This window comes from Rhopalosiphum padi, chromosome 2 (genome assembly GCF_020882245.1).
Source record: "Rhopalosiphum padi isolate XX-2018 chromosome 2, ASM2088224v1, whole genome shotgun sequence".
Taxonomy (NCBI): Eukaryota; Metazoa; Arthropoda; class Insecta; order Hemiptera; family Aphididae; genus Rhopalosiphum; species Rhopalosiphum padi.
In genome coordinates, this window is record NC_083598.1 from 54,453,925 (window position 1) to 54,471,814 (window position 17,890).

Here is a 17,890-nt window from a genome sequence, read left to right on the forward strand (position 1 = left end):
AATTAGTACGCGTTTAAAAAATTTCTTGGTCAGTAAGTGATATAGTTTATAGTGATTTTTAATATTAATTTTTTTCGTTATACGGTTGATTTTTTTATCGTTACAATTATCATTATGTTTGAAACATCGTATAATATATGGTATAATAAGATCCCTTATATGCGTATATAATGATACATATAAGTGACGATCGCAACCAGTATATTAGCTAATAATAGTTTTTGTTTGTAATGTATTTTTTGTTTTTGTATTAGATTCATTTTCGATTTACTTATTATACGTTTTTACAGTTTTTATAATTTTTTGATTATTTTTCGAAATTTTAGCCTTGTCACTTTTATATTTTTATTTAATACTTTAATTCAATTAATATTAAAAACACATACCTACTTTAGCACTTTTCAATACAATTTTTCTTACATTTTAATATTACACAATTATGTAGATCTATTTTAAAAATATTTGTATAGTCCGTGCCAATTATTGAATACGAACATAAATTTATAAAATAATGAAATTGCATGAATTTTTTACAAAGAAAAATATTTATAATAATTATCTGTATACATTTTTATACTAAACCAATCGCTCTTATTTTACTTTAAAATTATTAAATATTACTAGTTATAAATCAATTTCTTTTAATATTCGAGTGTATCTTTTCATGACTTACCTATCTTTTATACATATTTAGTATTATTTATATCCAGTAGAGAAATAGGATGACATATTGCTGAAAATCTCTGGTGGTTTCACTTTCAGAGTCTAAAGATATTATTTAATACCGGCAATTTAAATTTGACGTATACATAAATAAATCTTCATGTCATGGTTGTTCTCGATTTTAGTGATATTACTTAATTTTTTTTTGTCGTGTCGAGCATTATATATATATATATATATATATATATATATATATATATATGTATTTATATACACTATGCCTTACAAACATTCAGAGTTTCTCTTATTTCTATGATAAATACTTCAACCATTATATTATATATTTTAATTAATTTAACGAAATTAAGTGACATTTAAATATATTTTACTGCAGTTATTATTATTAATTATCAGTGCGTATGAGTGTTATAAGCGATAACTGACGTGTAAGAGAATAGAATAAATATTTTAAATAATTGAAATTTCAAATGAAAATATAATTAAATATTAAAATTTCATGCATGACATTGCTTTTAGAATCTTTTTATACAATATGTACATTCCGTGAATTTAATTCATAATTTTTCACGGTTTAAGAATGTTAAAACAATTATTATTATTGTTTGTCACAACAAACAATAGGCAATACGAAACTCAATGCAATTATATAATATTTGCAATTATTGGTTATGTAAAAATTGCTTAAAAATCGATTCCTTCTATAATATATATTTTATAATCACTATAACGAATAACGCATGAGCGACTAGTGTCTATTTCGTATTATTAATCGCACTAAGTACGTTTAGAAATCATGCGTTATCCGATTTTCTACTGACCGTTCGACACGGTTTTCCGTTTTCGTATTCCGTCTCTATTATGTTTGAGGCGTCATCGCGGGTACCGTGTCTATACACAAAACCTACAGACTGTTTATTTAGCACACTGGCTTTGTATGATTTATAAAAGCGTGTGCCCGGAGCGACGAAATTCGGAGACGGCGTCTGTTAAAACAAAATATTAACAATATGATGTGCGCGTCGAACGGTTTCATGAAAGCACAACGATATATGGTCGTTAAAAATGGTGGGACGAGCGGGCGGACGTGCCAAAATAAATATCCCTAGTTTTCAAATAAAAGCTCAATACGCCGCCGCCGTTTTTGCGGTTATATTGCATTGTCTTTTTATGATTTCAATTTTCAATCAGTATATACGGTATATTCGTGTTAAGCCGATTTCGTTCACTAGAACAGTAGTATTTATATCCTCAGTTGGGCCAGGAAATTTATATTTTAAAAATATACAAAGGACAATATTATCGTTATAAATATACATAATAAATGACTTCAAAACAACTTGAAAAAAATTATTAGTACCAAAATAGTATTATTTTTGTATGGTAAATTAAAAAAATAATGGAAAAATCGATATTTATAAACTAAACTATAGTGGTCATAATTATTACAAATGTACTAAATACATTAAAGAATTGAATTAAAACACGCCCAATTTTTATCGGTTTCAAATCTGAAAATAAATGTCAGTTTATTCAAATTAAATTAAGGTTCTTATTTTAACTACTTATATTTTATTTTTATATCATCACATTTAATGTATGAATTTTACGAGCTTATACAGTACATGAAAAATAATATTGTGATATTTTTCACATAGCATAAAAAAAAAAAAATAAAAAAAAAAATTAAATGTTGTTTTAAGCAGTAAAAACATATTGTTAGCTAAGACACAACTATATAGAAAAAAAAGCAATATTGTAGCTCTAAATAATGACTAGACATTAGAAAAATATTTAATATATTTTAAAATAAACAACTGAAGTGGAGTTGTATGATAATTTTTAAAATTTTAACTTCGTGATAAATTGATTTTTAATTTTTTTCATCGGAATTAAGACAGATGCATAAATTAACGTGCACGATTACCTTCATATACATATTATTATTATTCATTAATGATCATCATGGCCCTTGAAATAATAACATCAGATTTCAATAAATGTTACTGTCATACCGCGTGTGTAGTTCTTGGGAGTAGGTACCTTTAATATTGAAAGTCATTCATCAATTAGTTATTGATTAGCATAATCAAGATAGAAACCATAATATTATAATATTGATAGATATTGTATAAAAAAATATATATTTTAAAGTCAAGAAAGAAGAAATGAAGAGGAGTAATAATATCTCCTAACTTCTAATACAGGTTAAAAATAAAAAAGTAACCTAATATTCTTAAAAATAATATAGTAATATACAAAAGATGGTCGTGGTATCAGATTCATAAAAATTATATCATATACAACTATAATGTAATATTATATGTGTTGCATACACGTAAATATAGCGAGTCATCGTTTTCTTGAATTAGGCATAATTGTTACAACATGTACATTTAAAAATATGTAAACACTTCATAATATAATCCTCATACCAATTAAACACAGCATATGTATATTATACTATTAATTAATCACTTGAATTAAACCTCATAAGTTGTAATTATATAAAGGCGATAATTATTTGTGTTCATTAAAAGTCAGTGAAACGAAACGTACCACACATAAAAACAACAAAAATTGTATAATCTCATTCTATTGAATGTTTGTAATTAACATCGAGTTCTAATAAGAAAAAAAAATGTTTTAAATTACTAATTAGTACCTAGATTTATATTAACTGTATAATATCAGAGTACAAAAAATAATGAATTATATGGTGTGCATTATAATATTCATAAGTAATTATATTATTAGTATTTAGATAATTAGTACACTCTATAGTCTATACATTGGATAACAATAATGTCAATAATAAATATATATATATATTAAATGTTATAAAAAAATCGTTGTCAATTTCGATTTTTTAAGCGTCGTTTGACATAACTTATAGTATTAAGTACCTACGTATAAAGTTAATAACATTTTTATCGGTACGGTAGTCTTATGTTTTATTGAATATACACATAAAAAATATCATGAAAATATAGTATATATATTAAAACATTGTAAATAATAATAATTCATTGGACATATAATACCAAATTAAATAGGTAATAAAAATATTTAAAATTTTTAGTTACAACCAGAAATCTTAGAGGTATCCATTTATAGAGAATATTATGGTTGATTTTGAATAGTGATTATTTTTTTATTTGAATTAGTTTATTATTAATCAGCATTATATGTTTTTCAGATGGACCAAGATGATAATCAAAAATCAGATAACAAACGCCGTCAGTCTTTAAGTATTGACAAGGCTGCATTTCTATTACTCCGAATTAAGCGGGTGTTCAAAAAAAGAAGTCAAAGTCAACAAATTGAAAAAAGGTTTTTTTTAAAAATCTCTAATAATATTTAAGTATTATAATATACACATAAATGGTCTATTGAGAGTTATTGAAAGGGACGTTGAATATAATATATTAATATTCTAATGTTTAAGTTAGGAATTGTTAGTAAAACTTTATTTATTTATACTCTAATTGGCTTTTTTTACATACCGGGTATGAATAATACATGAAGTATTAATTAATACATAAAGGCAGTTATAAAAATAAAAAATTAAATAAAAATCAAATCATATAGATTACAAAATTGTACTAAATTAAAATAAAACTAAAGACAATTAAGATCAAATATTAACATTTGAGCAACGCATTGCTTGAATTAAGGGATTATTCGTTAAAAAATTAGAATGGGAAGTTCGGATATGGAAGATCTCACAGTATTTAATATGGATCATTGAAATTCGAAGGCTTGTATAATTGAAAAGCAAAAAAAAAATTGAATTAAAATCAAACGAATTGTTTTGTCGAAAGTCTAAAATGATACCATTAAAATAACTAATTATTTAATATTAATTTAAACATTTAAAATTAATCATAAACAGCAAAATAATTTTAAAAAAAAAGGTAGGGGGGGGTACCCCTCTGCTGTAGTATATTAGGAGTCACTATAGGTCACTATTATGGGAGTGTTATATTTGAATTCATTATTCAATAATATTAATATTCATTGTATAAGAAAAGCTCTGAGCGGAGACGGTCTTTAAGCTTATACCATTAAGTATGTTTCGTGGTATGCTTTTTTAGTATAGCTGTTAAAGTCATTTATATCATTTTTAATAGTATATTAGGCTGATGTATTTTTTTTCCAAAAATATTGTATTTATTATATTATTAACATTTAATTATTATAATATTGATTTATATCATATTAAATCACCTTATAAAACTCAAAAGTTTAATAAAATCTTTTTGTAAATAACGCAAAACAGTAAAAAGAGATTCATAGTATCAAAAGATAATATCTTAAAAAAATCAAAATATAATTTGCGTATAGAAAAATTTATAATGATAATATAATATATATAAAAGTTATATATATATAAAGTTTATATAAAGGTTGTAATTTTTTTGAATAAAAAAAAATAAATAACACTGTTATTTATTGTTTTAATAAGTAACTTTGTTTAAATTTGAACTTCAAATGTCTATAAAAAACAATCGTATTCTATATATATATATTTTAGATTTTATTGTTTCAGTATGAACTACTTATGAGGAATCTTATATTGCATTTTTAACACTTAGATATAAAAATAATACATTTCAAAGAATTTTTAACTACAAAATAGTTTGCAATTTTTTGCAGTTTTGACAATTAATGTCAAATTTCAAATGCATACAGAAAAAAATAATTTGCTTTTATATTTTTATACAAATCTAAGAACAACTTGTATAGGATCTTGTTTATTACTTCGATTTTGCGAATAATACTTTATTGAGATTTATGGAAAAAACTAAAAACAATTTAAAATTTGTCATACCTATAAATAGCTTAATAAGAGACATAATATTTTGAACATGTTATCATATTATAGAAATAATAATATAAAAATAAGTGAAAATTTTAAGTATTTTTTTAAATACAATACAATATCAATAACTGTTTGAGGAAAAATAATTATTTTACAGGTGACTATCAACTGTCATAAAAACTTGAAATGCCCATAGGAAATTAATTTGGCTTTTCTGTAAAATATTTTGTTCATCTATAGGTGAAATAATTTATAAAGAACTTTGTATTAAATTTTTAGCATAAACATTTTTAAAAATATTTCTTAGTACAAAATAATGTATTAATTTTTACGATTTTAATGAATTTTATCAGAAATAAAAAAACAAAATAAATTTAAATTAAAACAAATTTGTTGAAAATTTGATTAGAGTAAAAATTCTAGTTTTTTATTAATTTTTTTCCTGTTTATAAATAATAATACTGAGAATTGTTTATATTGACCTCTTTAAAGTACAAATTATATCCAATTTACTACCTAAAATCACCCCCAATGTTAAAAAATGAAGTATTTTAACGATAACTTATCGTGTATACATACACACACAAAAACACATCATTTTAAAATCAATACATCCATCATACTGCTCAAAATTAATAATTATAAATTATGTAAATAAATTTAAAACATTCAGAGTTATCATTAAGGTATTACTGCATCTTCGTTTTTTTTTAAATAGCTTGTAAATATTTTAAAACAATGATAATTTGAAAGATCAAAACTTGAGAAGTCAAAAATAGATACTATGTTGAAACAGTATAACAAACTATAATATTTCTTTAATGGAATATTTCAAAATAAATCAACAGATTACAAAATAATTTAGTTTGTCATAAGTAGAATAAATGACAAAAACTTAACATTTTCAACTTAAATTTATAATCTTTGTTTTCCAAACTTTTACTTGTATATTATTTATATATAATAATTTTACAATTCTTTAAATTATTGTAAGTCATGTACATCGAACATATTTTTAGCAAATGGTTAAAATATTCAAAATATTTTGAATAAATTCTAACAATATATTTCTTGAAAAGTATTCCTAAACTGTATTTAAATTAATGTTATCTTACGCCTAAAATAAATATATATATATATATATATATTTATTTATTTGTGCGGTTGGTATAAAACTTATTTTGTTCTAAAAATATATTGATTTATGGAAAGTTAAGTGCACTATATAAGAAACTTTTCGGGTTTATAAGTAAAAACGATGATTAATTATTTTTTATATATAATATTATAATAGGTTGAATAATATGAATTTTCAACTTTTGATGTTATGAAAGATGTCTAATAAATAAATATTTATTATTTTTTTGTTAAATTTATACCTAATTTTATTTAAAATTATTGAGAACACATTACACAATATAATATTATAACATAATATGCCCACATTAAGTTATAATGTATTTCAAATCTAACTAACTTTTATAGTTGTATGGTTCTTCAAAAATAAAAGTTTACATATTATATTGTACATGATTTACATTTAAATACTAAAATTAAATCCAGAGAATAAAAAAATATTTATTTCTTATCGTTTTTGAAAGTAAATACCATTATTCATTAGATATATTCATACATTAAAATGTTATTTTATGTAGGTAGGTTTATTTTTACCATGTGAACTATGTATTTTTTTTTTTATTTATTCTTTGATATTAATTTTAAGATATTATCCTCTATTAAAATCTTACTTCGTTATTTTCTTATTGTTATGTAGTACACCGTGCAAAGTTGTAGGCTCCTATTATTTATCTCATTACAAATATTTAAATTGCATTTATTTTTAAAATATCCATTTTTTTTAAACAGTTTAAACATTTTAATTTAAATTTCAAATCTTCTTTAGGATTTATAATCCTGCTAATATTTGCACTAAACTAATTTATCTTAATAGTCATTGCTGTTGAGTTAGTAATTCTTTTTTTTTCATAATGTATAATTTTCTTTAAACATGCAATCTACTTTATATAGATAACGCAATACATTATTTTAAATTAGGTGTTCAATAGTTGTTTGAAACGATATTATAATATTACTATGTTATTAGAACATGGATTTCTAGATTCCTGTTTATTTTATAGATGTTAGAAATACTGTATTTGGTCTCTTATAAAAAATAATCGACATTAATTTCGAAAAAAAAAACAATTATCATGATATAACATATATATTAGTACATTTATTATATAATATCAATAAAGAATTTGATTAAAGCAATAGTTTTAGGCAGCTAACCATGACGGATAATTCTCTTGGGCGTGAACTGTTTTTCGGCATACTTCTATAGGGAATTGTGTCTGCTTTATGACGCCAATTTCAGTATGTATTAAACAATTTATTAATCGTTATCCTATAACTGCAGATGAGTATATTTTGTATTTTGTGTAGATAAATTATAATATAAAATACGAAACATTTTCAAAAATTAAGCATTGAATGCAGTTAATTAATAAGAAAAAAAACTGTATTAATAATGTAGCATAACAATTAATAAAATTGTTGATAATAAATTAATTTAAGTAGCATTGTTTATATTGTAATTATACTTACATGCGTATAACTATTAAGTAATATATATATATATACATAAAAACAAATGATATAGCTGATGTATAAATACTAAAATATTATTGGTTTTTTTATATTTATATATAATTATATAAATAGATATAACCTAATATAATAATCATACTTTAAACGTTTTATTTTTTTTACTATCAATCATTTTTATTAATATTTACGCAATATTCTTTATATGCACATTTAAATCGATTAAACTTTTATGGAGATTACATATTACACATATGGTTATACATTAAAGTAAACCGATGAAAAATAATACATACTCATTATTATTTTTCTTAAGCAATAAAGAGAAGATGGTTTTTAATATAAAAAAAAAAAAAGAAAAAAACAATTATATTTTAGATTAAAATTTTAGTAAATTGTGATATTAAGGATTATTAAGTATTATGACGCATTGGTTTTTAAACGATAACGTTATCCATTCGAGGAACTAAAAATTATAAGAGATAACTTATTTTTAAAAATAAACAAAATAATAGTTTTAAGTGTGTTATGGAAATGCGTGTGTTTAAATTCGAAAGCTTAATTTATTTATACTATTCGTAAAAGTATTTTTACAGAAACTATGTAAAATATTAACGTAGTGAATAAAGCTATTTCCCAAGGTCAGTTTTGTTTATTACCAAACTTTACTTAAATGGATAATTTGTGCGTTGACTATTATGCTACTTCTTTGCCAAAAAAATGTATGTTTCTGAAATCGAACGAAATATACTTGTTTCTATAAAACTTTTTCTATTGTTGTGTTATAAACTGTTGAATTTTATGACAGAATTTACTAGTGTACTATAAAACATAGATTAAAAGTTTATCGGTTTTCTTATTTGTACTATTCATCTTAATATTAAAACATAAGAACGTAAGAAATTTAAGTTTAAGCGTTTAATTACTATATTTGTGTGTAATGTTTTTACTTCGCATGAAAGTTGGAATAAGAATTTTGGATAATAAATTGTTCTAGTTGTCATCTATCTAAGTTAGACTCCTCTCCTAACACATAATAAATGTATAAATGTAAAAGTTACAAACGTGGAGGGGAGGAGTAATAACTATTTTTGTAACTTAGAATTGTTATGCTATGTAGCAAGTCAAAAACCGAAATAGTTTAAATGAAAAGGTGAGGTGTGAATGGAAAGGGAAAAACTCTGTAGACAGTATAAAATTTGCGATTTACGAATTTTTATCATAAAAATAGGCGATTTATTACTCATAGCCAATAGGTAAATAAAATTACATTAATAAACTAGTTTTTTTTTCTTGCAAAGTAAAAACAATGAAATAAGTTCAATACTTCAATGTGGTCTAAAATTTAAGTACTTTAAGTGCTATAGGTCATAATATATAATTATTGTAATACTATTATTAAATTACATATTTTTTAAAAATATAATATAATAATAATAATAATAATAATAATAATAATAATAATAATAATGGTAATAATAATAATATTTATTTAACAATGACAAAACACATTGTATATGAATAACATATTATAATTATTTATAGAAAAGTTGCAAGATCAACTTAACCATAAAATTGCTGTTAACGGTAGAGGTGAGTTCATAATAATGAGTTTTTAAAAAAAAATTGGGCAAAGTACTAGCTGTACCTTGAAATATGGAAAACATTTATCATCACTCAGAGTATCTTTAACTCTTACCTGTTGAAGTCTATCTGTAATAAACGATTAAATTAAATTAAAAGCATTTGATCTTATGACACAAAAATGCAATTTATTAAATAATAAGTCATAGTTTGCAGAGTTAAATGCTTTTTTAATATCTGAATTTTAATATTTTTTATCTAAATTATTAGGTTAATGGATCGAAGGTTGATATAATTGAGAAAAAACCAAATTTATTAGATAAAAAAAAAATCATGTTTGTTGAATGACATTAGTCTTGAAATAATATTTTTTTCAGAAATTTGTATACCGTTAAAGTTAACGCAATAAGTCTGTAATTTCCACATTGTTTGTGATCTCTTGTTTTGAACAGTGGTATAAAAATAGTTATTTTTTATATAGCTAGAAGAATATTTTCCAGTAATTAATCATCTATTAAAATTATAAAGAGTGGAGTAGAGATATAGTTTGTTATTTGTTTTAAAATCAAGTTAGATAAGCTTTTATAATAAAAAGTGGATTTTTAAATTAGAAATTTCAGGTGGATTTATCGGGCCAAGAAATAATGAGTTATATAGCAGTTATTATTCATATTATTTTGGTTTAACTTTTAAAAATGTCATCTAAAATATTTTAATAAAAAAAAATTTATGAAATTAATTATATGCCTGTTTTATGAGTCAAAATAGTTTTAGTGGGATCACTTTCAATTTAATGAGTTAGAGGTTCTCTATTTATTAATTTTCAGGTATTTTTAACATTATTCTTAGATAAAGTAAATTTTTTTACTGTAATATAAGTTATGTCAAGTTATGATTTAATCAGAAACATCACTCGAATTATCTAATATACTAATGTTTATATCACTATACATTTTTTTTTATCTTGTTAACCATTTGATAAACAACGAATTAGACCTAACAAAAAACTATTAATATCTGGTACAAGAGATTTATATATACTAATTATTTTATAGAAATAACAGTTTTAGTTAAAAGTAAATTTTAAAGAATTATAATTTAGGACTATATTTAAAATAACGTCAGCGTCTGATGTATTGTTGTTAATGAATGTTACCGTCCACTTTGTTTAGAGTCCACAAAGAATTAAAATTATTATAACCATCAATGTTAAAATTTAAGTTAAAAACAAGCCAAGTTTCTGTAATAATTATTATATCAAACTTGTGAGGAATAGTATTTAACTAAACTAAAAGTTTATAAATATGACGAGTAATACTACGAAACATTAATACAGTCATATAGAACAAACTTAGTTTGTGACCTTTCTCTGGCTTGTACATATCACTGCAAATGACGAGTAACGACTTAATGTTAATATTATACACTGTTAACATGAATAAAATATTGTTATTTATTATTAATTATTAATCATTTAGTATAGTCTTGTATACAATTATTACGTAAATATGTTTTTGTGATGTTAAACCTAAGTCATTTAATTTATATAAGAGAAATGATTTTGTGATATATGAAAAATTGCTATATTCGTTATTATGTATCATTAGAACTTATGTTAATTAAGTCTTTCGTCACTTGAGTAAATATGTATTTAATATCTATATATTATGAGTAAAATACATTTTATTAAAGTAACAGACATACATAAATTGATAAGTATACTATAAAATCGTATTTTTTCGTATACATATTATGTAATTATTTAATTAGTTCTTCTCATAAATGCAAACATTACATTTAAAATATGTATGAACGAGTTTAAAGTTTTTAAAAAACAAGTATATGAGTGCATATGACTGTATTTACCTAATACAGGAATTATGAAAAGTTTATCATGAAAACTACACCTTAAATACAACGTTATTTGATCCCTAAAGAGAAGCAGCTTTTTGTACTGCGTTTAAAACGTGAATTAAATAACCATTACCATAACATTCCTTTGGCTCGATGTACGAACGTTGTATTTATGTATTGTTATGTACCTACTTTCATTAAAAATAATATTCAAATTATTATATTACCTATCTAAATAATAGGCAATCAGTAGCAGCTATTAAATAACAGACTAGCAATTTATTTTTCCAGATGTTTTGAAAAAAAAAAAGTTGAGGTTTCTTTTGAAGATGAATGACGCCTTTTAACTGTAAAAAAGAGAGTGGCATAAAATATTATGTGGCACAAAAGTTAAACTAGTGACTAAGAATGAGAGAGATACAATCAGGAGCGTGAGCTCCAGTCTCTTTTATTATATTGGTGTCGTCGTAGGTATACTTGGGATTTATTTCCGGAACATGGTCGCTGTCAGGCCCTTAAAGAAATCAACGGTTTTCATTCTATGCTCTATTTTACACTATATATTGTATAAGTATGAATTATGTCGTGTATGCTATGTTCATTTGTTCTATAAATAAAAATACATTAATATGCGAGGTAGCTGACACGTAAAAAACAAATAAACTCGAACATTTATTTCTATAAGATTTAGTATAGAAGTTAAGGAAAAAATAGTAATATGATGAAAATATAAAAACGTGTGATTATTTTGACTTATTACTAGTTTGAATGGTACGTGTTTGCATAGTTTGTATTTGTATTAGTAGTAAAAACTAAAAGCAACTAAAAACAAACGAAATTCTGTTTAATTTTTAGTATAACGAGTATATATATATATATATATATATTAATAAAGAAATATAAAATAAGAAAAATAAATGTCCATTTAATTAAATAGGAAAAACAGTCGAATGAGTATTATCATTTGAATTTGTCTGTAAAAATAATACTAATATACTATGAATGTTGTGCTAAGATCGTGTCACTAGTCAACAATCTGTATCATTATTTTATCAAATATATTTTAATTTTATAATTATTATTATATAAAATATATAAATTATGTTCAATCACGTTATATGAGATATTTTGAGTTTGAATTCTAAATTGGATGTTTTGATGTTTTTAATTTTTTTCTATCGAAATAAAATTTAATTATTTTATTCACAATAATAAAGCTAAAATAACAATCATTGAACTGTATTCCCAAGAACGTAAAAGAATATTACAATAATAACTATATAAATGTATTGTTTGACCAAGTATTTTTTGTTTGTCACTTTTATATATTTTTTTGAAGTTGCCCATAGTTATATTTATTGTTTTGTTTGTATTTGACAATATACGTTTTTAAACCCAAAATCTTTTTGCTATGAAAATGATAACTTATTTCCATATTATGAATTTAGTGTTTGGACATATTTTGAATTACATTTAATCCATTATTACTTCTTGTGTTATATATGTATACGAAAATGGAAATAAAAAGTTATAAAATAATATACATAAAATAACGAAAAAACTGCATAATTTAGTAATTTTAAAATACACTTATTAGAAACTAAACAAAGTTTTTTTTATTTATTATCCAATATATACGAGCAACTAGTGTTTTTTTTGTGTAAAGATGTAATATAAAACGTTACTGAATTTTTTTTAATAATTATTAGTAAGAATGGAATGGACAGTTAAAAAATCAAAAGAATAATAAATTCCGATACAAATATTACTAATGATAAATAATGGCGCTTAACTTTCAAATTATAAAAAAAATGTTTAAATAATTAATACAAATGTTGAAAAATGTATTGTCCCGTGTCCATCAAGAAATTGTATAAAGTTTTATTTTTTTTTTTTGGAAATACTAATTCACTTGTGTTGTTATTTCAAGTTTCGATACCGCTCTTGTACACCAATATATATTTTATTTTGCTAGACTGAAGTGATGGATTTGAAGCAACATGCATGTATACATAATGCACATGCCTGTATAAATATGATATGAAATATTAGTTAAGTAATTTTCTTTTATTGCTTAGAAGAATTTAAATCACCATACATTACTTAATAATTATAATGTATTACTTTTTCTCTAAAACCATCTATACATTATAGCAGTCAGAGGATACAATCTGACGGGAAAAGTCACGTTCGAAAGGCAAATTTAAAGTAAATTAATTTTATAATTTTGTCACGTTTAAAGAATAAAATATATATGTGTATTGAAAATAGAAGCATAGGGAGAGAAAAAGAGAGAGAGAGAGAGAGAGAGAAAGAGAGACAGTGATAGAGAGATAAACATGGAAATCAATAGGTTTAATTTAATTACTTCCAAAAATAAGTAAAATTACGTTTACGTGAATAGGAAGTATTTATAAATTCTGTGCACAGTAAAAGTAGCAGTAATTTATTTTGGGCACTCTATTTTACAGAGAGATGTTTAATTGCAAAATTGTTGGTTAATTGAAAACGTGAAAATTGTAAATTGACGTTCCCGTGTGAATTAGTGTCTGGCGACCATGAACGATAACGATATATAACGACAATGGAAATTATCATTTAATATGCAAAACACAATATAAAGCTGTTGTCTGCAATCAATTTTATGGTCGTATAGATTTTATTGATTATTTTTATTGCCGTTATTTTGATTTACCTGTTATAAAAGTTAACACGTTTTATTTTATTTTACTCCCATCCTCGATCCGCGATGTCTGCCTCTAAATTCTTATTACAAGGTTTTCTTTACAGCGCTGGCGTTGATTACAACGCCCAGAATAATAAAAACTATTGTTTCAATAAACTATGTAATATAGTGGCGTCTACAAGATATTTATCTGAAGAAAATAATATATTGCGTAGCGCTCGAAGAAATAATTATATACCATAATAATAATATGATGTAATATGTCATCTTATCTGCCACTATTGTAAAATACATAGGGGGGAATATTCAACTATTACAACTGATGTAGATTATTTCATATTTGTCTGTAACATTTTGACTTTATCATGATAAAATGCAAGAGTGTAATACGTCTAAAAATAACCATTCACAGTACAGAACAGTGTAATAAAAAATACAAACACGATATTATTATAAATTATGTAATATGCTCTTGGGGTGAATAAAATCTTAATAATATATTATTTTTAAAATATTTAAGCTAGATTAAATTCAACTTTATCATGAATTATATCCATTCAAAATAATATATGTAATAATATTCCATTCTATAGCTTGCGTGTTTTAACCTAACATCGCAGAAATCAACGTGCCGACGGCTCATACAAATCAAACGAAATGATTAAATTTATATACATATGAAATCTTTGTATTCAATTTTTTGTCAGCTACCGCATAATAGAGATAAACGCTGTAATATTTCACAAACTGTCACATTGTTAAATAAATTTACGGTCGCAACACACATTGGTTATTAACTTTGGTAAGAATAATTGAGAGCCGAGGGAGTTGTAACGACACGATTCTTTTATTAATAATATATATTTTTTATTTTTATAAGCTTTGTTTTATATTAAAAAAAAAAAAATCTACAAAATCGGTAGCGTTATAATACATATATATATATATATTTTAGGACAGGTTGTTTGCAATATTGTTTATCTTCTGCAATTCGTCTATTACATACAAGTTTTTTACTCTCGTAAGTGTTAACTGATGCAATCACTGACAATGCTGACATATTAAATCTAATTTAAACTGTTTTAAAATCAATTTCTAACGGTTAATAATTTTTTTTTCTTAGAAATTCTTGGCATTCTATGTACGATTTTTTGTCAAAAGATAGTTTATTTAAAAAATAATGTATACTACCAATCATTCGAAAAAATTGTCCGGTGTCAGCCTTAAAATCCTGCAGTATTTCACTATTTATAAACATATTATTTATTTATTTTCGTGATCAAATAATAAATTGAATCGTAGTATATTATTTACGTTATTTTAAAATATTTATTTCTTATATAAATTTATTATATTTGTGTATATTTTAGACCTTAAAACAATATGTTCTATTTAGGCACATTATATGTTAATATTTAACATCAAGTAGGTAAATTTTTTTAAATTTAAAAATAAAATATATTAGCGGTGTTTCTGAGCATAGAACGCTTTATGTTTATTACTTAGTGTGTTGTTCATCAGAGGTTATGTTTCTTTATTCTATAATGGTATCAATAACAGCATACGTGACAAAACTCAAAAACACTTCTAAGTATATACGATGAAAATATCTACTTTAGCGTGGAATTCAATGAGACATTATATTTGTTAGTCGTTGAAAAATCACTAGGTCAGCTTTATAATATGTCTTATAGGTCAAGTATTGAAGATCGTTGTCTGTTAATTTTTAATTTTAAACCTTTTGTGTTAGCATAATATTGAATTTATTTTTTATTATTTCCGTTCCTCTTGTGTTAGCTCTCTTGAACACGACATATTATATAGTCGCTATGATCAACAAAACAATACGTAGCACAATAACGATTCAGTTGAGTCACAAGTCAAAACTTTAACGTTGCAAATTTGCACTAAACTTTATGAATAATATAAGACGTAGCCATTTTGGTAAATAAATCGAATGTCAATAAATATACGAAAAGTTTGACAATATACATTAGCAGGACTGCAGTAGAATGAGATAGATACAATGTGTGCCTAATATATTATTACCCATATGGCTATATTATTTATCGCCTGAAAAATATTTTCTCAGCAATTGTGTATAATATCGAACAAAATATTACATTTAATATGAATAAACTTACTCAATTGCGATACGCATTTTTGACTAATATAAACAGCTCGAGTAACTAAGTAACTAAATAACACTGAAATTATACTTAACAGATATTGTGACATTAAAATCAAATAATTATTGCTATATTATCTTAAACCATCTAACCACTTAATCGTTTGATGTGTATACATAGTATCGTTAAAAATAGTTGGGCGAGCAAAAATCTTAGTGGTGAGTTGCTCAACAACAACAAAGGAAATAAAACGATTATGTTTTTATTTATTTCAAGGAACTATAGTCTTTGCGTGTCGTTGGTATTTGAGAATAATTTTTATAAACAAGTGATATAATTAAAAGGTGTTTATTGCAAATGTGTTATCAAGATTTAGTTATAACTTATCATGATAGAATTGAACAAAAAAATTGGCAATTGGTAGTTTATTTATTACGAGTATTTTGACTAAAAACCACTCAACCTAACCAAAAATGTATTTTCCTAGTGTTTCAATTTCAATTTACAGAAAAATAATATTACGTAAATAAATTATAATAATTGACTGATAACGAAACAATGACTGTAAAAAAAATATAAAATACAGATTATTTGTCTAAATAAAGTCAAACAACTAGTAAATGTTAATTCAATTTTAGTGATTGACAAAAAATAATGCTGTTGATTTTTTACACTTGTGTTAGAATATCGATTTATAAATTATAAAATTAGTAATATAAGGTGGATTTAATTTAATTATAATACATTGTATTTGACAAAACAAATTAAATTATTTGTTTTATTATAAATTTATATGATAATATAGAATCTAATTGCATTCGTATTTTTATATAACATAGTTATTATATACATCAACAAAAATTTATACATTTACACAATACACATAAACATTTATATTAATATGATTTCATATGATGTTTCTATATATGCCCATTGCCCATAATATAGAGTGATTCATTAAACGTTCCTTGATCATTTTTTTCAGTTAACTTTTGTGATTTTGCAATATAATATTTTATTATAAAATACGTTCTTATCACAAGAATTAGTTATATGGCAATTTTTATGTAAAAAAAAATATAAGTTTTTTAATCTTAAAATATTTCTAAAAAAAAAATATTATTGGTTCAATTTATCGAATTTTTCAGTAAAAAATAAAATACTAAAAATCACTCCCTATGATAAAAAAAACTACAAAAAATGAAATTCATTTGCTTGCAAAAACGGAGTACTTATGTAAAGTACTTCCAAACGATAATAAAATCCTTTTCTATATTTAAAATCACAAAAAAGGTTAGAAAAAAATGAGTTTAGTATGTTTTAATGGATCACTTTGTATATTATTATATAATGTGTTTTTTCCCTCAGAGATAAAGAGGGATCACGTGGACAACAACCACCTCCGCTATTACGATCAAGTACGTTGCCTGCCATTATTGTACCCGGCCTCAACATTTTACATGCTCAAATTGGACCAAATTCCACACCAAATGGTATAGTTATTATTATTTATTTATTAATGTT

At 23.4% G+C, this 17,890-nt stretch overlaps 1 protein-coding gene across 4 annotated transcripts in view; it reads left to right on the plus strand.

The window, feature by feature from the left end:
• Nucleotides 1-17,890, plus strand: part of LOC132921435 (ankyrin-repeat and fibronectin type III domain-containing 1) — a 150,177-nt gene that overhangs the window by 10,625 nt on the left and 121,662 nt on the right. For 3 of the 4 annotated variants that reach the window (XM_060984462.1, XM_060984463.1, XM_060984464.1), the window contains exons 2-3: nucleotides 3,881-4,014; nucleotides 17,735-17,859. In XM_060984462.1, the coding sequence (XP_060840445.1) occupies nucleotides 3,881-4,014; nucleotides 17,735-17,859 (259 nt within the window). The remainder of the gene's footprint in view (nucleotides 1-3,880; nucleotides 4,015-17,734; nucleotides 17,860-17,890) is intronic. The other variant, XM_060984467.1, reaches the window with a different exon arrangement.